Genomic DNA, 25,002 nt, shown 5'->3' with positions numbered 1-25,002 from the left:
TTGATTGGAGTAGGTTGTTTGTGGGCAAAAGAACCACAGGCAAGTGGGAGGCTTTTAAAGATGAGATAGTGAGAGCTCAACATCTGCATGCTCTTGTTAGAGTGAAGGGCAAGGCTGGTAGGAGTAAGGAACCCTGGATGACGAGGGATATTGAGGCCCTAAGCCAGGAAAAAGGAGGTGGCATGGGTCAGGTACAGGCAGTTGGGATCAAGCAAATCTCTGGAGGACTGTAGGGGATACAGAGTGTACTCAAGAAGGAAATCAGGAGGGCAAAAAGGGGCATGAGATAACTTTGGCAGAGAAGATTGAGAATCCAAAGAGATTTTATAAATATATTAAGGGAAAAACAGTAACTACAGAGTGAATAGGGCCCCTCAAAGTCCAAAGGGGACACATCTGTGCGGAGCCCTAGGATATGGGCAAGGTCCTTAATGAATACTTCTCCTCTGTTTTTACCATGGAGAAAGACATAAGGACTTCAGAACTAGGAAAAGTAAATGGGGAGGTCTTGGGGATAGTCCACATGACAGTAGAGGAGGTGCTGGACGTCTTAAAATGTATGAAGGTAGACAAATCTCCAGGGCCTAACCAGATATATCCAAGAACACTGTAGGAGGCCAGAGAAGAAATTGCAGGAGCCCTGATTGAGATATTTGTATCATCGTTAGCCACGGGTGAGATGCCAGTAGACTGGAGGGTAGCAAATAGAACCATAGAACAATACAGCACGATATAGGCCCTTCGGCCCACCAAATTGTGCTGACCTTCAAACCACTCCTAAGACTATCTAACCCCTTCCTCCCACATATCCCTCTATCTTAAATTCCTCCATATGCTTATCTAACAATCTCTTGAACTTGACCAACATATCAGCCTCCAACACCACCCCAGGTAGCGCATTCCATGCACCAACCACTCTCTGGGTGAAAAACCTCCCTCTGACATCTCCCTTGAACTTCCCACCCGTTACCTTAAAGCCATGCCCTCTTGTTTTGAGCATTGGTGCCCTGGGAAAGAGGCGCTGGCTGTCTATTCTATCTATTCTTCTTAATATTTTGTATACCTCTATCATGTCTCCCCTCATCCTCCTCCTCTCCAATGAGCTCCTTTAGTCTCTCCTCATAATCTATACTCTCTAATCCAGGCAGCATCCTGGTAAATCTCCTCTGCACCCTTTCCAACGCCTGCACATCCTTCCTATAATGAGGCAACCAGAAATGGACACAGTACTCTAAGTGTGGTCTAACCAGAGTTTTGTAAAGCTGCATCATTACTTCGCGGCTCTTAAACTCGATCCCACGATTTATGAAAGCTAACACCCCATAAGCTTTCTTAACTACCCTATCCACTTGTGTAGCAACTTTCAGTGATCTGTGGATATGAACCCCCAGATCCCTCTGCTCCTCTACACTACCCAGAATCCTGCCATATACCTTGTATTCCGCCTTGGAGTTTGTCCTTCCAAAATGTACCACCTCACACTTCTCTGGATTGAACTCCATCTGCCACTTGTCAGCCCAGCTCTGCATCCTATCAATATCCCTCTGTAAGCTTCGACAGCCCTCCACACCATCCACAACACCACCAATTTCTGTGTCATCTGCAAACTTGCTAACCCACCCTTCCATCCCCCCCCCCATCTAAGTAATTAATAAATATCACAAAAAGTAGAGGTCCCAGAACTGATCCCTGTGGGACACCACTAGTCATAGCCCTCCAATCCGAATGCACTCCCTCCACCACAACTCTCTGCTTTCTACAGACAAGCCAATTCTGAATCCACACGGCCACGCCTCCCTGGATCCCTTGGCCTCTGACCTTCTGAAGAAGCCTACCATGCGGAACCTTGCCAAACACTTTACTAAAATCCATGTAGACCACATCTACTGCACTACCCTCATCAATGTTCCTGGTCACCTCCTCAAAAAAACCCTATCAGGCTAGTGAGGCAAGATCTTCCTTTCACAAATCCATGCTGGCTGTCCCTAATCAGTCCATGATTCTCTAAATGATCATAGATCCTATCTCTTAGAATGCTTTCTAGCAGCTTACCCACCACAGACGTAAGGCTCACTGGTCTGTAATTCCCTGGACTATCCCTACTACCTTTTTTGAATAAGGGGACAACATTTGCCACCCTCCAATCCTTCAGTACCATCCCCGTGGACAACGAGGACTCAAAGATCCTAGCCAATGGTTCAGCAATCTCCTCCCTCACCTCCCGAAGTAGCCTGGGGAATATTCCGTCAGGCCCCGGGGACTTATCTGTCCTAATATTTTCTAACAGATCCAACACATCCTCTCTCTTGATATCTACATACTCTAGAACATTACCCTCACCAACACTGATGTTGCACTGATGCCCTTTATTTAAAAAGGGCAGCAAAGAAAAACCTGGGAACCATAGGCCAGTAAGTCTAACATTTGTGGTATGCAAGTTACTGGAGAGGAGACTGAGGGATAAGATATATGTACATCTGGAAAGACAGGGTTTGATTAGGGGTAGTCAGTATGGCTTAGTGAATGGGCGATCACGTCTTACGAGCTTTTGATGATGTGACCAAGAAAGTTGATGAGGTCAGGGCGGTGGACGTGGGTTATATGGACTTCAGTAAGGCCTTTGATAAGGTTCCACATGGTAGGCTGCTCTAGAAGTTTAGATTGCATGGAATCCAGGAGGAGCTGGCTAATTGGATACACTATTGGCTTGATGGTAGAAAAGCAGAGGGTGATGGTGGAAGATTGTTTCTTGGACTGGAGGCCCGTAACTAGTGGTGTGCCTCAGGGGTCGGTGCTAGGTCCATTGCTGTTTGTCATCTATATCAACAATTTGGATAAAAATGTACAAGGCACGGTTAGTAAGTTTGCAGATGACACTAGAATAGGTGGTATCGCGGACAATGAAGAAGGTAATCAAAAATTACAGGGGGATCTCGATCAGCTGAGTAAGTGGGCCGAGGAATGGCAAATGGAGTTTAATTCGGATAAGTGCGAGGTGTTGCATTTTGGGAAGTCAAATCCAGGCAGGACTTTCACAATGAATGGTAGGGCCCTGGGGAGTGTTGTGGAACTGAGGGACCTTGCAGTACAAGTACATGGTTCACTGAAAGTAGAGCCACAAGTAGACAAGGCGGTGAAGGCTGCTTTGCTGGCCTTCATAAGTCAGAACATTGAGTACAAAAGTTGGAAGATCATGTTGCAGTTGTACAGGACAATGGTGAGGCCACACTTGGAGTACTGTGTTCAGTTTTGGTCACCCTGCTATAGGAAAGATGTTAAGCTAGAAAGAGTGCAGAAAAGATTTACAAGGATGTTACCAGGACTCGAGGGACTGAGTTACAGGGAGAGGTTGGACAGGCTGGTACTTTATTCCTTACAGCATAGGAGACTGAGAGGTGATCTTCTAGAGGTGTATAAAATCATGAGGGGCATAGATTGGGTGAATGCACTCAGTCTTTTTTCCACAGGATTGGGGAAGCAAGAACTAGAGGGCATAGGTTTAAGGTGAGGGGAAATATTTAAGAGGAACTTGTGGGGCAACTTTTTTTTTACACAAAGGGTGGTATCTATGTGGAATCAGCTGCCAGAGGAAGTAGCTGAGGCAGGTACAAATGCAACTTTCAAAAGATAGTTGGACAGGCACATGGATTGGAAAGATTTAGAATGTTATGGGCCAAACGCTGGCAAATGGGATCAGCTTAGATGGGGCATCTTGGTCAGCATGAAACAGTTGGGCTGAAGGGCCTGTTTCCGTGCTGTATAATTCTATGGCAAAAGAAAACAGTGAGTTACAATATTGAATGCACTAGCTGTCAGGACAACGGAAGTAGATTTGATTATACCAAACGAGATTTGGATAATGCATGATGGAAAAAAAAATTCATAATACCATGGGGAGTGATTTTAAAGAACTGAGACATAAAACAGGCAGAACCGTCTATTTCTGGTTGTATTTCTTTAAGATTTTAGGTTTCTACAGGAAACAATTTTCACAAGCTGCACAGTTCACCACCAACTTTTGCCTAACTCTTGGCCAAAGGTTGTCACTTACCCATTTCTGTCCAACTCTCATCCTGACACCACATAATTAGCTTATGTATCAATGTGGACATATCTTCCACAGGGAGACAAAGTAAAAAAAAGAGTAGTTTGGAGTAACAAGACCCAAGCCATCAAGGATCTCCTCACAGGTGAACAGACTGCATGCATTCTGGTTGGAGGGATATATCGAGAAAACCATAATCTGCAAGTCGGAATTTGACTGTATTCAAAATTTACAAGGGAGTTCTGTAAACACAAGATTCCTTTTTAGAAAATATAGAGATACTCCTCTTTAAAATGCCATTTCTTGCCAGTTTTTCAACCAGTTGCTCCAATCCTTATCACAGTATATTTCAACAGGGAATAAGAATGTTATTATATCACCCGACTCATGCCCAGGCTGGTCACAGTCGAACATTTGAGATCACATGGCTATTATTCACAGATTATTCAAATAAAGGCCAAACAACACAATAAAATTCCATTCTCACCCAATACTTGCAAATCCTATAATCCTGTTCCCTACTCATGTTCAAAACTGCAATGGACTGATCAGCAAATACAGCACTACTAACTAGGATTTATATTGCCTAAGAATTGCAATAAGCTATTACAAGACACTTCATGGGGAAGTTGACAAACAACAAATTTGTCCAGTCTGAGGGGGAAATATTAGAGTAGAAGACCAAAAGCTTACATAAAAAAATAACTTCTAATGCGCAATTTGTAAAGGGAGAGCCAGAACAGTTGTGGCAAGAATTCCATAGTTTAGGGCCTAGGATGATAAATTTATGAAAACTAATGGTAAAGTGATGAAAATGGCATATGGGCAAGAGGCCAGAATCAGAGGTACATACCAAGTGTTGTATAACCAGTGAAGGTTACAGAAAAAAGGCTGGGTAAAGCCATAGAGATTTTTTTTTAAATTTGAGGCACTGTTGAACAGGGAGTCAATGTTAGTGAGCAAAATGGTGATGAGTGAACACAACATTGGTAAGGATTCAAATATTCTGATATATGGTTCAATATCACCATGCAGTTCATTAATCTTCAGACCAGAATATTCTTCCACCTTACTTTCACTGTCAAAACAAAAAGTCTGCTAGCAAGCAAATACTCAGATTGGAAGCATTCCAGTGCCTTTTACTTCTTGTCTGTCAAATTTGTTTTTCAAATCTCCCTTCACGTTAATGTTTTGCATAGTTGATGCAATTACTGATGCAATTACTGATGCAATTGTTTTCAGAACACAAGTTGTAAATGTTCGGAAATGAATTCATGCTTCAGAACTCTAGTGCACAATTCAATGCTGAGCTTTGTTTTTAAGTTCATGTTTTTATTATGCACTTGAGCCCCAATTCCTTCCATCCACCTTACATTTCTGTGGTTGGATAATGGCATCCCTGCACAAACCACAGTGCCTATTCCAAAATTAACACAATGACTGTGGCAATCTGACTCAGCCACCAACTTTACACCTGAATGTCACCAGCCACTGGGTAATCTGTGAACTAACATCTAATTTATATTTTCCCCTAAACAATCTTCTCAGTATCAAAATCACAAACAAAACAACTGAGCAAAAAAACTTGACTATTTTTCCAACCAAGGTATTTCACTTGGCAGGGAGTCAGAATCAAAACTCTAGAAAAAAAATGTGCAAAATGCACACTCTTTCTTAGAGAAATATTTGCAGTTTTAATCCATAAACTATGCAAAATTTAATGCTGAATTGCAAAACATAAGAACATGCACATTTATTAATTGTATTCTGAATATTAAAATTCATTTATACATTTGTTTATGGCAAACAGAATATCCAACGTTAATGTTAAGTCTGCTCTGCTGCTCAATTCAGAAAACATTCAGCTTTGTGATGGTGTGGGTGGTCATTGACACTAGTTCTCACTGACCACCGTATTCCCATTGTCAGCAGACTCTTAAGCCATGACAAAGAATCACAGAATTCCAATCCCATTCAACATTCAAATACTTTACACCAAGATTCATATTCTACCTCTAGCCCCAGCTCAAGGCAAGCCAACAGCAGCATAAACTGTTATACACATTGCTGAGATCATCTATTCAGAGTGGTAATCAAACTCTCAACATCTGAGTCTGTGTAACTTAGTAAGGCATAACGCGATGCACTCAGTGAAATATGAGGGAGGTCAATATTTTACAAAAATAAGTTTTACTCTACCAAAATGGTTGAAATTATACAATGCAGCAATATTAAAAGGCTGCAATTAGCAGGGTAATAAGCCATTTATATTACTTGGCAATGATCTTCGCTGAAAATATTCCTAATAATGGTGAAACACTGAAATTTACATGATGGAAGGAGCACTGGGTCTATTTCTTACGTGCCAGAAATCTGCTGCTAGGCTCTGACTGAGCACCATGTAGCACATTACTGACAGGGTGCATATCATACTTCTGCATTAGGGATTAAGCTGTAATGTTTTTCCATAATCGCATGCCAATATTATCTCTAGTAATCCTGTCACAAAGATCTACTGTGCTCTCAAAAAATTCTTGAGCAAGCAAAATAGGTAAAGACCATTTACATTCTTGAAAAATTAAAAATAAACAGCTTGCATTCTCCTCCCTGATCACACCCCACTAATCTAGCTACACTTGCCCATTCATAATTTTTTCATCAAGAAAACTATGACTTCTTTCACCTCCAAATAATTCTAGCCTCTTTTCCTGCAATCCTTCCTAATCTCACAAATCACAGAAATATGAAGATCAGGTCAGTCACCTCACAGTTCATCCATCCAGAAGGATGTGATGTATTACAGGATCAAACAGTGCAACTGATTGGAGGGTTTATCCTTTCATTATTTGACCCCACAATCCATTTGTGTGAAAAACATAAATTCAAAAAATTTGCCTTTCATTAAAATCTGGTCCCTGCCGCAAATTTATTCCCCTCGCTAAGAGCAGTTAGAGGTTGGATCTCATTAACCTCAATCTTCCTGTGGTGCTCAATCCCAAAATGGGTTTCTGATCACATACGAGCTTCTGACCATATATCCACACTATCACTAGACAGGCGATTTCCATGTCCATAATGTCATTCTCTCCATTCTACCTCAGCTCAACTGTTCCCCAAAGTTTCAAAGCCTTTGGTATCTTGAGACTTGATTAAGCCCATACCCCGCATTGCCCTGCAAGTCAGCCTTGCATCTTGATTTTAAAATTTTCATACACATTTTCAAATCCATTTCTCTAGACTTCTCCATTTCTATAAATATATCAAGATGTCTACAGTTCTCTAAATCAAACCTCTTCTGCCTCCTGAATTTGACCTCTTGTGCCTTCTGAATTTAAACGCCTGTGCATCTATCTTGTCCTAATATTTTCCTTTGTGACTCAAGGTCAGATTTTTGTTTATTAATATCCCCTTGCCAGGGTATTTCTGCCACTTTGAAGGTGTTGTATGTAAATAAAAATGTGATCCACAAATCTAAATTTTCATTCTATTCCTCTGCAAATTATAACATTTTACATGCTTGAAAACTGAAATCCAAATAAACTTAGCCCTGTACCATTACAACTCGTGCAACATCCATCCTGTGCCACAGCAGTCAACACACAGCAAATTTATAACATCTATTCTTTACAGCCTCATATCCCACACAAGATCATTATTAATCAAAGAATAACATTATTGGGGGGAAGAAAACATCTACACAATGAAATTCTGGGGTCACACATCAAGTCACCTATGATTACTAGCTTCAACTCCACATAAATAGTTCCAGAATTTGATCTTAGTATCAAATGTCTATAAACCTCAATTCTGCGACATTGGACTATAGTGATCATTTGGCTGAACAGAATCAAAACTTTGCAATGAAAGCAACATTAGTGGCCTCAACTAAACCAGCTCATAGTAGTAAATGGGGTGCTCCACTTTGGTGGGAATGCTTTACTACAACAATCTGCATCCTGTCACCAATGCTTTTATCCTGTACCTTCCATAGCTGCTGTCGCCATGTGACTGCACTATTAAAAAGACACTTTAGCAAAAGCTTGAGGCCACTTTCTAAACAATCAACAGAATAATTTTGAATAATGATGTTCTCCAAGGGTCAAGTTTCGATCCATTAGTCTTCAAAATTTTTCAAATATCTCAGACCCTGGTGAAAGGGACAACATTATGAAGTTTGTAGATAATATGTAACTTGGTAAAGCAGAGGATATAATGAAGATAATTATAGGCTTTGGAATGACATAAACAAGTTGAATGTGTCACCTTGACTTTTAAGATGGAAATCCATATAACCAAGGAGAAAGGGGTGAAAAGGATTCAGAATTGGTTCAATGACTGGAAACAGAGTTTGGTGGTGGATGAATGGCTTTCCACACATGGCAGAAGGAACTGATAAGTTTTATATAAAAATCCTTTAAAAAGATGACAGGGAATTCATAACGTGATTAATAAACCTTTCGGGTTACTATGGTTTATAATTAGAAGAACAGTATACAGAAACAAAAAGCACAAGAGAGACCGCAGATGCTGGAAATCTGGAACAACATACACAAGATGCTGGAGGAACTCAACCTTTCAGGCATCATCTATGGAGGGAAATGAAGGGTCTTGGCACGAAACATCGACAGAAACAAAAAGATCACATTAGACCTTTACTGTCACTGCCTCCATTTCTTTTGTTGTATTGTGGACAATTCAGAGTATCACACCAGTAAATGCCTCAGAGAGGATTTAAAACAGTAAATATTGGAAATGCTCATGCAGCAGCTGCTGAGAGAGAAAGTATTCATGTTTCAGGGTGACAAAATATCAGAACTCATACCATGAGTATTTCCAGCATTTTGTGTTTTATTTCAGACTTCAGGCATCAGCAGCTTTTCTTACAGAAACAATTTATCAGGCAAAACTGAAGGCCCTTTTTCTGAGTGCACGTAACATGCATAGTAAGTGATTTAATCATACATTCGGAAATAAATAAGTAAATAGGTATGACCTAATAGCTAAAAGAGATTGAAAAGCAAAAATCTACAGATGCTGCAAATTTGATATACAAACAGAAAATGCTGGAAATACACATCAGGTCAGTCAGCAATACTGAATCCAACAATTTCAGATAACCAGCCTTTCAAGTTTGTTGAACAGGTACAATGGTAGGGAATGCCGAGCTTGCTCAGTGAGTTGCATAGCATCGGTGAGGGCAGGTTCATGTTAGGGACACTGATCTTTCATGAAAGGGGGTCATCAACCTAGGTGTTGACTCTATATGCTCTTCTGTAGTGCCGCTAGCCTTCATCTTAAGAGGTCAGAAGTACGAGTAGAGATGTCTTGCTCAAATTATACAGACCTTGGGTGAGAACACATTAGAAAAATTGGGTACAGATCTGGTCTCTCTAATTAAGGATAGACTTGCAAAACGAGTGTGGCAAAAGTTCATCAGACTGATTCTAGGTATGGCGAGTATGTCTACAAGCAAGATTAATCAGACTGAGTCTTTACTCATTTGAGTTTAGAAGAATGAGAGGTGTTCTCAAATTCTTGAGGGTAGAGGTGGGGTTGATGTTTCCCTTGGAATGGGTGTCTAGAATCAGCCTGAAAATAAGTGGTTGGTCACTCAGGAGGAAGATGAAATTTCTTCACTCGGGATTGGGGTGACCATTTGGAATTCACTACCCGGAAGGGCAGTGTAGAGTCCATTACTAAGTACATTCCAAGCGGGCATGATTGAGCTTTAGATATTAAGAGTATCAAGGGCTATGGGTCATTGCAAGAAAGTGGAGCTGAGATAAAGGATTATCTGTGATCTAACTCAACAGCAGACCAGACAGCGACCTCCTCCTGCTTCTATGTCTTATTCGGCTAGGAGGTCAATCAAAGGAAACAGGAAGTTTGGATAAATTCCTTCAGGCAAGTAGGTCAATACCCAAAAGGACATTGGGTCAAAAACAATGGCAAAAAATATGGAGTAGAAAGGCTACATCCTATTCCATAAATTCTATACGGAGGTAGAACAGGAACCATGAATATAGAAATTCAATGGTTAAGGACAACCTTTCTTCACAGAGCCAACACAGGCAAAATTGTCTGAGTAGTCTGTTTTAGCGCAGCAAGTTTCTACAATGTTATTGAAGGAAAATACAGGCATCTACATTCACTGAAGCAAAGCCAGTTATACAAACTGTACTTATCTAATCGGAAGGATATTGGATCAAAAAAAAACAGCCTACCTCGGATATACCAGCAAAATGGAGTAAAAACTAAACTATAACTAATCAAATTCTAGAAGAACTTGGACCATGGGAGTCTCTTCTGCGACGGAGATGACCTGTACAAGAGGGATGGGTTGTATCCGAACTGGAGGGGCACCACTATCCTGACGGGCAGACTTGTTAGTGCTACTAGGAAGGGTTTAACTAAGTGGCAGTGGGGAGGGATCCAAATCAGAAGTGAGGCAGATGGGAGGCTTGAAGTTGAGACAGAATTCAATGACAGCAAGGTCGGTAGACTAGACAGGGAGCAGCATGGCAGGGAGCGAGGAAAGACTGTTGGAATAAATTGCATTTATTTCAATGCAAGAGGGCTGACAGGTAAGGTGGATGAACTCAAGGCATGGATAGCTACATTGTACTGGGATATTATAGCTATTACAAAAACATGGCTAAGGAAGGGACAGGACTGACAGCTAAATGTTCCAGGGTACAGGTACTATAGGTGGGACAGAGGTGGAGGAAAGAGAGGAGGGGGAGTTGAGTTACCCATTTCTGTGTGGTATGACTCAATGACACAAAAGATGGTCTAACCTCATTGATATGATAGAGCCACAGTAAAGGTCTCAAAGCTGAAGTCAGTGTTGCAGAATTGTGCAAGGCAGCAAGAAAATTTCAATTTTGAACACATTCTAATCTCAGAATATGTGCAACCATTCATATGTGGCTCTATCATGGGACAGAGCCAGACTCGAAAACAGAATACATCTCAAGATTCCTTAAAAAAATTTAACCTTCAGGTAGGAACCAACTACGTTTTGCAGGCTCCCATTTAAAATTATACACCAAAAATATTATTCACCAACAGTGACCCTGGTTAATTTTAATGATATTGCAAAATTACATACCTTCTTTCACCATTATGTTCAAACTTTATTCGAACATCATTCTGAAATAAAGGGAAAATGCACTTTAATGAGGGCATAGTCTCCTGAAGTCAGTAAAGATATTGCTTCAATTCAAACCTAACATTAGTCTATTACAGTGAGCTTCTCACCTGCTTATTAGCATGGATGCTGCCTTTGCTCTTCACACTATCGTAGCCGCTCATTCGGCTCCTTCGTCCCATTTGCAGGGCAACAAGGTCCTTCATGATGGACTTTAAAGCTTCCTGCTCATCTGAAAATTCCAAGTGACATCAGATATTTAACACAATCCCAAAAGCACAGCAGATTCTTCCCTCGTTAATAAAGCTAGTCAGTTATGCTCAAACACATTCCCTAGCCCAGCAACTCTTTTGTAGATATGCACGTTTTCCTTTTCCTGGTACTTCTTTTTGAAAGTTAATAAAGAATCTGCTGCCATAAGTAAACTTTTCAAGCAGCATGCTCAGGATCACAACCTACTGTATGAAAATTATCTTCACTTCCCCTTTGGTTATTTTATTAGTTCCCTCAAATTTATGTATACTAATTACCAACCCAATTGCCAGTTAAAAAAATTACTTAAAACTAGCTAATTCAAACACCTCTATTTAAATCAGGCCTTAATCTTCTCCGTTGTAAAGAGAAGCCCAGTTTCTAGTTTATCCACATTCCTCTTCTCCAGTATTATTCTAATAAATAGCTTCTGCATCCTTTCCAAGGCTTTCACATCCTCCTTAAATGTGGTGCCTAGTTAGCAGGTGACAAAACATGCTAACTTTTGCTCTTTGGTTCACATTGAATTTTACACATAGAACAACATATTACCACTTGGCTTGTATCAAATTTTAATGCTTTCCCTTTTCATTACATAAAGCCTTGTAGTTGTTTAATTAGCTTTCCACAATCTGTAGAGCACTTCATAGACTGATAAAGCCAGAATTCACAGAAATGACTTGCAGCAAAGATATTTATGTCAATAAACAGGTAGCATTCCAAAATTGTACACGAAGAAATGCTCGCTTATTGCTGACTCAAAATGCAGATGGATTCTAAGTTAATGATTCAACAATAAAAGAAAACAATGTTCATCATCAAGAGTGGCTTGTTAGAACCAACAGCGATCAAGCCAGAATCCTGAAGGACACAGCTGCCAGACTAGGTCCATGGTAGGTAGAGAGTGAACAAACCTACTTGACCTCCTCCTCACCAGAAGTACATGACATGCTGAGAACAGCACTAGTCATACCTGAAAATAAAGAGCCAATAATCAGGCTATAAGGACTACATCATGCTAAACAGCAAAAACAGTATGCAGCAGACAGAGATGACCAATCTCACAATCATCATATCAGATTGTAGATCTGCAATCCTACTACATGATGGTGGACAATTAAACAGCTGCAGGAAGAGGCAGCTCTAAGAACATCCCCATCCTCAGCGATGGTGGGGTCAAAATAAATGACTGAAGCATTCGCTAGGAGGTTCAGCCAGCTGCTAAATAGATGATCCGTCTTGACTGCAAAGTCTACAAGGCCAGGCAAAGGCCCAGCTGAAAGTTGGGCAACATCTGTACAAAGAGAAACCAGGTTTCAGGTCAAAGGCCTCTCGACAAAACTGATGGAAAAGTGATGGGGCTTCAAACCAAAATATTAATTCTGTTTCTCACTCCACAACTGCAACCTAAACTGTTGACTGTTTCTAGTCCTTTCTGTTTTTATTTCAGATTTTCAGCATCTGCAGTTGTTTGAGATTCATTTCAGCCGTTGTACTCCAGAACTCATTGCATCTCCAGCCAAGCTGTTCCAGTACAGTTACAAGACTGGTATCTAGCTGATAGTATGGAAAATTGCCCAAGACAAACACAATCTGACTAATTACTACCCCACCATTTACCCTCTATCATCAATAGTGCCATTAAGCAGTATATATTCACTGATGCTCATTTTGGCTTTCACCAAGACAACTTGGCACTAGACTTCTTTACAGCCTTGGTCTATATGCTGAAGTGAGAGTGATTGCTCTTGATATCAAGGCACCCTGACAAAACTAAAGCCAACGGACATTTTAAAGGGAAAACACTCCAGAGGTCGGAGTCACATCTCGTACACAGGGAGCTGTTTGTGGTTGTCAGAGGTTAATCTTTCCAACCCTACGATGTCACTGCAGGAGTTCCTCAAGATGGTGTCTCATACCCAATCACCTTCAGCTGTTTCATCAATAAACTTCCTTCCATCGCAAGGTCATAAGTGGGAATGTGCACCAATGATTGCACCATATTCAATTCCATTTGCAACTCCTTGGCAAATGAAGCAGTCCATGCCTGAATGCAACAAGACCTCGATAAGATTCAGGTATGGGTTAATAAGTGGCAAGTAATATTCAAGGTAAGATATCTTTATTAGTCACATGTAGATTGAAACACAGTGAAATGCACCTTTTACATAGTGTTCTGGGGGCAGCCCACAAATGTTGCCACGCTTCTGGCGCCAACATAGCATGCCCACAACTTCCTTTGGAACATGGGAGGAAACCAGACACCCGGAGGAAACCCATGCAGACATGGAGGGAACATACAAACTCCTTACAGTCAATGGCCGGAATTGAACCCAGGTCGCTGGTGCTGTAATAGCGTTACGCTAACCGCTACACTACCTTCATGCAACAAAAGTGCCAGGCAATGACCAATGACAACAAGAGAGAGCCCCACCACCTAGCTTTGACATTTAATGGCATTACCACTAACTGGGTAGGCCACAAACATTGTGGCTACAAGAGCAGGTCAGGGGCACAGGTCAGGGGCTGGGTATCCTGCAGCAAGTGAATCACCTCCTGCCATCACGAAGCCTTTCCACCAAGGCTTCCTCTTTCAGGCACAAGTCAGGAGCATGATGAAACACTCTTCATTTGCCAAGTGAGTGCAGCACCAACACATCTTGAGAAGCTCCGCACCACTTATGACACAGCCTCCCATCAGACATCTGATTCATTCCCTCCACCACTGGCACATAGGATTGAAGTGCATGTTGTAGATGGCATGCACTGCAGTTATTTGCCAGAGCTACTTTGACAGCACTTCTCAGACCCACTGTCTGTGCCAAAAAGGAGAAGAACAGTAGACACACAAGCTCCCCTACAAGTTACACAGTGCCGACTTGGAAACACTTTGCCAGTCCTTCATTGTTGCAAGTCTAAGTCCTGGAACTCCCTGCCCAGCAGCATCATGGGACGACCTTTGCAGCCGTTCAAGGTGGCGGCTCACCAAAACCGACAAGGGCAATTAGGGAGGGACAATTAACACTGGCCTTGCCAGTGACATCTAGATCCAGAAATAGAATGCAAATACAGAAAATCACCATGCTATCTGCAAGTGCTGCTTAGATTCTTCATTGCGTCAGCCTCAGCATTACCCGGAGGGAGGAAGGGAGCAAGGAGTGTTTACATTGGATGGCAGAACACCCCACAGACCCCAGCTGTTTTTAGCCAGCTGCAGGGAAACATGAAAGGAACTTTCAGATGCTTGTCAGATCAATACAGAAGGGAATTCACTCTGTATTTAACCTATGCCATTCTTGCCATGGGAGTGCTTACTGTACTTGCTCTAGTCAATGTGTCCCTTCCTTGTGAATTATCGGTGGGACCTTTGCACTTAACCTGCATTGAAAGCTAATGTGTGCATTTGTTATAATAAACAGCAACTTTGAGTTGTCCCTTCCAGTTCAGGATGGTCAATGAAAAGAGAACCAACTTACATCCTGGTACAACATCACATTGCTCGAGTATAAGATGTAGCTTTGAGGTTATTTGTATTTGTCAATGTGTACACAATAACCATTTTTACAATAGGCAGGATGCACCTTTGTTTGCATCTTTCAGTCCTACTGCTTCACTGGTCTGTTGTTTAGTTCATATTCTACATAGTTTTTAAATTTATTCATTCATTTTTTGTGATCTGAACATTGCTCACAAGCACAGAATTTATTGTCCATCCCCAATTGCCCTTGAGAAGATGACGCTGAGGCACCTTCTAGAACTGCGGCAGTCTTCTGTTTATGGTGCTCCCACAGTATAGCTGGGGCGGGAGCTCCAGTATTTGGACCCAGTGACAAAAAATGAACAGCAATATATTTCCAAGACGGATGACATGTGACTTAAGGGACATCTATAGGTGGCGGTGTTCCCAGTTGCCTGCTGTACTTCCCCCCATCCTTCTTTGCAGTTGTGGTCGCAAGTTTGGGAGATACTATCAGAACTGCCTTCCCATCAGCATCTCAGTGACTCAAGAGTAGATCAAAGAAGATATCAATTAATAGAAATCTGTCCCTTTTTGTTTGTTAATTACAGGATCAGTTATAGAGATGGTGCAGTGTTCGACTACATTAGAATACTCAAAATTTCTTAGTCATCAAAAGCAAAGTCAGCAGTAAAAATTTGCATTTACTTTGGAAATATATTAGCCAGCATTTACAATGGAGTAATGAATACTTTAAGTAAGAAAGAGCAGCAAAAAAAAAAGTAAAACAGAATATTTAATTACTAACACATTAGCAGATCACCTATTGTGCCAAAAAGATTGAGGAAAGAAACTTAGCAAAGAATCAATTAATTATTGTCTGTTCTGCATTCTGTCATCTCTGTAGCTGAGTTTTACCTGCTCAAGACTTAATTAATATCTGGTCTGGTATCTTTAAATACTGAATATTCAATTCATAGCACACTTCATTAATTTGCAATGGATTGCACATCCTGAAGCTTGATTGAATTGCATTGCACCATATTTATTAATAATCTTGTGAAGTGCTCCCCTCAGAGGCCCATTTGTATTTATTCTTGCACATTAATTTAATTGCCCTCTCTCCAAAGTGCGTTTCAAGCAATAATGTTTACAACAATTAGTTTTCAGAAATTGACATTAAAAGCTTCATCCTTTCTTTAAGCATTACATTTAGTGGTGGGAAAGCTAGCTGAGGGCAACACACACTACCTATGGCTGGGAAACAGAGACAAGGGACAGGGGAGTGGGAGAGCAGGGTCAGCACAGTGACACAGCTAGTTCAGCTGCTGCCTCACAGCTTCAGGGACTGGGGTTCAATCCCAATCTCCTGAACAGGCTATGTGGAGTTTGCACATTCTCCCTGTGACTATTTCCACTGAGTACTCTGGCTTCCATCCACGTCCCGAAAATGTACAGGTTGGTAGGTTAATTGCCCAGTGTAAATTGTCTGCAGTGTGTAGAAAAGTGGTAAAATCTGCTGTTTGGTGGGGGGAAAATAGAGGAATGCGAGGAGAATAAAATTAGTTAGGGTAGGATTAGTATAAAAATGGATGCTTGGTGGTTGGCATGAACTCACTGGGCTAAATGGCCTGCTTCCATGCTGGTTCTCCATGACTCTGACAAGTATGGAAAACACTCAAGAAACGGGCATTATGCTGGCATGAAAGAAACTCAAGTAATAACCCCCACCCCAGACAACTGCAGCAGAAGTTATTGTTGACTGAGAGGAGACAGAAGAGACAGCAGATGTTGGAATCTGGACACTGGAAGAAACTCAACAGGTCAAACAGCACCTATGGAGAGAAATGAATAGTCAGCATTTCCGGTTGAGATCCTTCATCTGGACTTCATTCTGATAAAAACAGAAACGCTGTTGCCTCAAAGCTCCAGATACTCAGATCCGATCCTGACCTCACGTGCTGTCTGTGTGGAGTTTGCACACGCTCCCCTTGATCACGTGCATTTTTGCTGGGTGCTACCATTTCCTCCAAAGTACAGAAGACAAGCTGGCAGGTTAATTAGCTCCTGTAAATGACTCCTTGGTGTAGCCAAGTAGCAAAGAGAATCAGAGAGGAATTAATGGGCATGTGAGAGAGAATAAGTTGCAGGGCATACAGGAAGAGCAGTTACTTATGCACTCGACAAATGATTTGTGTAATCAGGCCCCACTAAAACTTCCTATTAAGGAAAAGGATGGAAGCAGGAGTGGAAGAAAATTGTTTTGGAAAACAAATCGGTTGGAGATTACTTTTTCAAACACAATGTAATGTGTTGCTGAAGGCTCCTCACAGGATAAACCAGTCTCCTGTAACATCAAATACACACAAGCAAACACCCAGTCAAGGAGTTAAAATTGTTTGAGGAAGAGAGGTCAGTTGCAAGGAAAGGACCTCACACACTTACCCATGTTTGAAGCAGGCAATGTCGTAAATTCAGTTCACGTCTGTGTAGAAGTTCCACTGTTCAACAGGCATCTATGGCATCTATGAGAACAGACAAGATACTCATTAAACAAACAACAATCTTACTTTTCAAAAGCACATAGCAGGTCGTGTTTCAGTCGATTCATGGGGAATTAAGCAGTTCAATCAATTTACTTTAACTTAATCCTCAAACATTTTTCAGACTTAAATTTATGTACTTCTAGATTAGTGGTGAAAGAAAATTAAACAAAAAGAGCCTCTTAATGAGAATTGCAAAATATGATAAGCGTAAAATTTAGAGTGGTCTATTTCTAGCCTAGTTAAACAGAGGCTATAGGCTGCCAAAATGGTGAGTCAAATTTAGTTAACTACCCAGAAACCATTTTGATTCACTGATTAAAATCTTTCCAACCTGACCACAGGTAAAACAAACACAATCCTGGCTAATCCATACTCAACCCAAGCCCTGATGCAGGGTCTCAACCCAAAATATTGACTATCCCTCTGCCCCCATAGATGCTGCCTGACCCACTGAGTTCCACCAGTAGTTTTTTTTTGCTCTAGATTCTAGCATCTTCAGTCTCGTGTCCACTGTACTCATGATATTTTACAAACATGACCAAACTCGGAAGCATTTGCAGAGAGGACTTCGTACGTCACTATTAATCAAGAACAGCAATACCAAGCAAATCATTCTCACCCGATAAACATACAGAGCAGTGCCAGCACAGCAGAGGACAACCCAACCCAAGCCTGAACGATTCATCAGAATATGCACCCAATCTAAACCCAACATATACAAATCTGGTCCAATTAGGCTTGGGTTGGGTAGCCAGGTTTTACCACTGATTGCTAACAGTGTGTTAGCAAATCCTACCTCTCTATTGTTTTAAATGCCTTTGCTTAACTGGAGTTACAGTCCTAGTCCAAGTTTGTTTCAAATCTTTATATGCCAATACGTTAAAACATTCCATACTATCCAAACCCTAACCCATACCTTACAACATATTATATAAAGTCACTCAATGAGTCTTTGTAAACAATGGCTAATAAAATTAAGAAGAAATGATAAGCTATTTATATTACAGTCCAGGATTCCCATATAGACCTCTTGAGAGCCAGATAGATTATGAAGTACCCTTCATGGTAATATTTTGTATTAACCTGACATACTTTGTTAAATTAAGCCCAAAGGGACTCTTTATACATGGAATCCAGACTGAATAAAACAAATCTGCATGAGCAATTACACAAAGCAGATGCCATTTCATTATTAGCTCTTTGACTCAATCTCCTTCCATGAAGATAGGGAGATCAAGGATTCCATGTAGTATTTGTGTGTTCTGCAGCACATTCAACCCCTTTTCTAATTATAACCAGAAAGTAAAACAAAGTGTGTATAGCAAGAAGCTTGGAGTGGACGATTTCAGGCAACTGCCCTTGTAGCAGTATCTTCTAACTAATGTCAATTTGAAATTAACCGCAGGGAGATACTAACTTACTTCACAGCACAGATTCCATAATTCAATGATCACTGAATACAACCAGGAATAAATCTACCAGATAGGCAGCAGATTAATTTGCAAGTTGGAGAGTGAAGTGCAGCTCTACAGTCCCTATTTGAACATTGCCAATTAAGAGTGAAGGTGGAAGTGTCTCAAAGCACCTGGGACAGATAATTTCATACTAACTATGTGTGTGCACATGCAAAAAAAGGCATTTAGGTGAGAGTACCAGAAAGTAGCCAATCTTAAAAAGAATCAATGCCTCCAATAGAGGAAGGGACAAGATTTGAAAGGGTAATCTACCACAAAAAGGGTAGGAACAAGAACACCAGAAGCATCAAACCTTTAGTGAGAAATTTTTAGTTGATAGAACTAATGAAGCTGTAGTCTTCTTAAAAACTGCTATAGTAAAAAGATTAAAAAAAAGATGAGCAGGATGGTCAGGATTCAGGGCCTTTCCAAGAAAATGCCACAGCCAATGAAAAAATATTGTGCACTTGATTTCAACACTTGTATGGTATACATTTCAAATTAAAACCATTAATGATAATGAGGGTCATAGATTCAGGGAACTTAATAGACAGGTAATGGATAGTATTTAAGGAATCTATACATGAATTGCAATAATTATTCATTCTTGTATGACACAAAACTACGTCAGGATGGATATCTCAATTGTGAATTAGAGGAAATTAGGGATGGTATTAGATATAAAACGGAGAAATATAAAACTGATAGAAAAAGTATCAGGCAAGAGAATTGGTAGCAGTTTAGAATTCAGCTAAGCAGGACAAAAAGATTAAAGTGGGAAGATAGCATATTGAGAGTAAACTTTCTGGGAGCATAAAAACTGACTGTGAAAGTTTCTATATGAAGAGAAAAGGGTCACTGAAGACAAATGTAGGTCTCCTACAGTCAGAAATGGGGGGGAAATCACAACTGGGAACAAAGAAATGACAGAACAATTAAACACAGACTTTGGTTCAGTCTTCATAAAAGAGGACACAAAGAATTTCCCAGATATGTTTGGGAACAAGGATCTGTTGAGAAGGAGGAACTGAAGGAAATCAATGTTAGTAAAGAAATAAGGTCAGGGAAATTAATGGGGCTGAAGGCTAACAAATAACCACAGTCTGATCATCTACATCCCAGAATAATAAAGGAAGTGGCCCTAGAAATAGTCCTTTAGACTCTAGAGCAGTTCCCACATATTGGAGGCCGGCAAACATAACTCACTATTTAAAAAAGGGAGAGAAAGAACAAAGAATCATAGACCAGTAAGCTGAGCATGAGTAATGGGGAAAACACTAATATCCATTATAAAAGATGCATAAACATAATATTCAGAAAGCATTAACAGGATTGGACAAAGTCACCATGGGACCTTGAAAGAGAAATCATGTTTAGTAAGTCGAGATTTAATAATAAATGAAAGAGAACCAATAGATGTGGTGTACTTAGACCTTAAGAAAGGTTTTGATAAGATCCCATGTAAGAAGGAAAATTAAAGCACATGGGACTAGGGGAATATATTGGCATAGATTGAGAAGTGGTTGACAAACAGGAAATGGAATGGGAATAAACTGATCTCTTTCTGGATGGAAGGCAGCAACAAGCAGGGTGCCAACAAGGATCTGTGCTTGGGCTTCACATCCCTGACTGAGGGAACCAAATGTAATATTTCTGTGTTTGGGATGACATAAAGCTTGGGCAGAGGGGAGGGGAGGGTGGAATGTGAGCTGAGAGGAAGATGCACAGAGGCGCCAACGTGAATTGGACAAGTTGAGAAGTGGGCACTTGGATGGCCGATGTAGTTGTACGTGGGTAAAAACGTTATCCACTGGCTCTAAAAACAGAAAAACAGATCATTGCCTGAATGGTGATAAACTGGGAAGAGTGAAAGTGCAACAAGACCTGGGTGCCCTTGTGCATGAGTTGTTGAAAGCAAGCATTCAGGTGAAGCAAGCAGTTTGGAAGGCGAATGCAAAAGGATGTGAGTACAGGAGCAAGGATGCCTTTGCTGCAGTGTCCAGTACATGGAGTTGTGTGTATGCTGTTTTGATCTCCTTTTGAGGAAGGATGTCCTGGTCATGAAGGGAGTGCAGCATAGGTTTACTAGATAGATTTCTTGAATGACAGGCTGACGTACGAGGGGAGATCAGATTGATTAGGACAATATTCATTGGCGTTTGGAAGAATGAAAGAGGATCTGATAGAAATCTATAAAATCCTATCATGACTACACAGACTGGATGCTCCTGATGGCTGGGCAGTTCAGAATAGGGGTCACAGCCTTTGGATGTGGTGAATGCCATTTAGAACCAAGATCAGGATCAACTTATTCATCCAGAGGATGGCAAACATATGGAATTCTTTGCCAGGGAAGGCAGTAAAGACCAAGTTCATTAAATGTATTCAAGGTGGTAGATTTTTTAATGCTAAGGGGATTAATCGATATGGGAAAAGGCAGGAACAGGCTACTGAAACTGGATAATCAAGTCATGACCATTTTGAATGGTGGAGCAGGACCAAAGGACCAAGTAGCCTTCCCCTGCTTCTATTTCCTATGATTTTATCTTCTGTCTATCAATGTTCTTCGAGCATCACAACTGACAGATTACTTAGAAGCCCTCGGTGGTTGGTTCTGATGGCACATCAAATATTCGCTGTATTCTTAAGATGGGACTTGGCTTCTCTCAGCCCACCTGAAGGTGTCTGTCCTGTTAGTTTCTAGCTGGTTATGAACTATGTTCCTTAATTACTGCTGCAGAATGTTAGTCAATGAACCCTTGCCTAGGATTAGAAGGATTCAGGCTCCCCCTGCCCCCACCTCACAGGAGGGGGAGTGGATTGGGGGCAGGGGGACCCTAAAGGAGCATGAACAGATTTACAAAGACACATTTTGTAGCAACATAACATCTCAAAATCTCCCTTCACAAAAGGCAGCTTGTGCTGGTTAGGAAACTGATATATTTTGCGCCAGGAATATATTAAGATCAAGACTAAATGGTACATTTTCCCACCAAAGCCTTCAGTCAGATTTGCCATTTTAATAAAGACAGAATGCTTTCAAGTTTAAATTGAACATTCAGCTGGCTCCACTTCCCCATGGTTCCATCCTAGCTGATCAACATTTCACAAGAGCCCAAAACTTCATTTCACTGTGCATTATGTTCAAACCATCACTCTCCCTGAAAGCAAATAAATACATCTTGTCTGTCTTCAGTACAGCCTAAACATGTGGGTTAGGGGCTTGAAATGGAAGCTGTACTGAGAACTGACCACTCCAAAAGCACAAGAAAATCTGGTAAGATTAAAACAAATTCTGAAATATGCTAAGCCAGGAATAAACAGAAGAGATGCAGAAATTTACACCACTGCAAGAGTCATTCATTTGTCGTATTTATGCTGATTTAAAATGGACCAGGTCAATCCCACTTCCCAACTGTTGGGACATCCCTTATTTCCAAGATTATGGCTCCAAGTGCTCATTTCAGGTATTCTCATGCCGTGAGGACTTCTGCCTCTGCATCCTATCAGGCAGTGAGTTGCACACCCTATCACTGATCGAGTGAAGTAACATTCTTCTCAACTCCCCTCCAATCCCATCAAATCTTCTCCACCACCACCTCCCCCCTTTCCTTCCCCCAGTTTCTTGCGTTGCTAAATAACTCTGATTCAGAACAGGAAACATCCTGAAATCTCCTCTGCACCCTCTCCAGTGTTGTTACATCCACCCTGTAATTTGGAGACCAGAACGGTACACACTACTCCAGCTGTGGCCTAATGTTTTATACAGTTCTAGCACACCTATGAGCTCTTCTATTTATTAAAGGCAATGATTCTGTATGCCTTCTTGAGCAGCTTATCTCCCTATTTTGCTAACTCCAGAGATTTATGGACATGTATTTCAAGATCCCATTATTCCTCTACAGTTCTCAGTAACCTACCACCATATGTTCTATGTATATTCTCACCTTGTTCGTCCTCTGTAACTTCTCCAGATTGAATACCATCTGCCACTTTTGTGGTTATCTACACAGGCTAGAATTTTCTTCCTCACTATTAACTATACTGCCAATTTTGTATCAGCAGCAAACTTAATTACAGCCATCTCATTAAAGCCCAAACCATTTGTACAGAAGTTTAAAAGCAGTTTGTACTGAGCCCTGCAGAACCTTAAGGTATACAGCCCTCCATTCATGAAAATTCCAGTCAACCATTACACTTTCCTTTCTGTCACTGAACCAGTTTTTAAATTCAATTTGTTATTTTCCTCTTGGTCCTGTGGGCAATTTTGATCAATGCATGACTTTGTCAAAACACCCTGATAAAATCCATGGACACCATCATAAATGCTTCTTAATACCACCTCAAAACTTTCAATTAATTTAGTGAGATACAATGATCACAGAACAACACAATGCTGAGTGACATTGATTAACCTGTATCCGCCTAAGTGTTGACTTATGTCATTCTGAACAATTTCCCCAACGCACCGATAACCCACTTAATGCTAACCTGCAGAACACTGGTTCGTTAGAGAGCTCTTATTTCTCCAGTCCAAACACTCAGGCACAAACCCCCAGAGATTTCATGGGGAATTAGGAACACCTCCACTTTTCTTGGGTACTTACTTCTTCTATACATTCATTAACTCCTCTTTGAATGCTTCCCTCTACTCTGACAGATTTCTCTTCATGTAGCTGTTTCTCACCTTAATAAGATTTGGCTGACCCCAATTTAAAACTTTTATTTTCCATAACCACAGTAAATCTAACCGAATGAAGTACTAACTCAATGTAACTGCACTGCATAATGAATTGACCTGTATGAACGGTATGCAAGACAAGTTTTTCACTGTACCTCGGTACAAGTGACAATAATAAACCAATACCGATGTGCTCTCTCTCTGCCACCTCTTCCACTTGCCAAAGTTCATTCCCAAAACCCCAGTCTAGTACGAACCCTTCTTTTGCCAAACTTCCCACAAACCGAATATAAAGAAAATTCTCCAATGTTTTTTGAGAATTCTGCTTTCTCCATGCCTTTTACACGGGTTCTGTCTGAGCTGATATAACAGCAGTTGAAATCTCCATTCTTATCTCATTATTTTTGCACACAGAACCTTACTTGGTGTTCTATGTCCCTTTGATTGATAGGGAGTCAATCATATACATCCCTCAATGTGATTGCCCTTTTTTATGTTCTTGCAGTCAACCTGTGTGGCCTCATTTATTGATCTGTCTCATATAGCATCCATCCTGATAGCTGTAACTGTTTTCTTAAATAATATTGGCATACTTCCTCCTATTTTATCCTCATCTATATCTGCTGAAAGCGCTATAACCAGGAATGTTCAGTTCCCACTCCTACCCATCTTTAAACATCAGATGTCACATATATATGTGTCACCCATTCATCATCTTTATTTTCTAGATTCCTTGTATTAACAAATACACTATAATTAATTACCTGCCAGAAAACTGGTTTCCCTCCCATTTTTTATTTCCTCTACCTTCCAAATTTGTTTACTACATGTTACTTCCCACATCTAATTTTTCCTCGTCTCTTCTGAAACAGCTGTGAAGTTTCCTTCCTTCTGCCACGCCAGTTTAAATACTCCCCAACAGCATGAGCAAACCTCTCCTCAAGGATATTGATCCCAGTCCTTCAGTGATACAACTCATCTGGTTTGTATAGGTTCCAAACTCCTCCCACCTGGACCATCTCTTTACCCAAATGCTCGTTTGCATTACCTTATATTTCTGAACTCACTGGCTTGTGGCATCTGTAGTAATCCAGAAATTGCTACTGCTCAGATCCAGCTGTCAATTTCCTCTCTCTTCAATCTGTATGCAGGATAGATTTTTTTGTTCTAATCATGTTGTCTCTTGTAAAAATTGTGCATAGAAGAAGAACCATAGAACCATACAGCACAAAACAGGCCCTTCGGCCCACCGTGTCGTGCCGTCCATCAGACCACCCTCACACTACCTAACCCCTTCCTCCCGCATATCCCTCTATCTCACGTTCCTCCATATGCCTATCCAACAAGCTCTTGAACCTGTTCAATGTATCTGCCTCCACCACCAGCCCAGGCAGTGCATTCCATGCACCAACCACTC

General features: G+C 40.9%; 1 protein-coding gene across 3 annotated transcripts in view; it reads right to left on the bottom strand.

The window, feature by feature from the left end:
* Positions 1-25,002, bottom strand: part of map3k3 (mitogen-activated protein kinase kinase kinase 3) — a 171,167-nt gene that overhangs the window by 109,977 nt on the left and 36,188 nt on the right. For all 3 annotated transcript variants that reach the window (XR_007958214.1, XM_052038913.1, XM_052038914.1), the window contains exons 2-4: positions 17,350-17,429; positions 11,306-11,427; positions 11,157-11,197 (exon numbers count right to left, since the gene is read on the bottom strand). Coding sequence is in view for 2 of the 3 variants with exons in the window: in XM_052038913.1 (XP_051894873.1) it covers positions 11,157-11,197; positions 11,306-11,427; positions 17,350-17,353 (167 nt within the window). In the remaining variant the exon portion in view is untranslated. The remainder of the gene's footprint in view (positions 1-11,156; positions 11,198-11,305; positions 11,428-17,349; positions 17,430-25,002) is intronic.

The sequence above is a fragment of the Pristis pectinata genome, chromosome 25 (assembly GCF_009764475.1).
Source record: "Pristis pectinata isolate sPriPec2 chromosome 25, sPriPec2.1.pri, whole genome shotgun sequence".
NCBI lineage: Eukaryota > Metazoa > Chordata > Chondrichthyes > Rhinopristiformes > Pristidae > Pristis > Pristis pectinata.
This window is presented reverse-complemented; position numbering and strand designations above follow the sequence as displayed.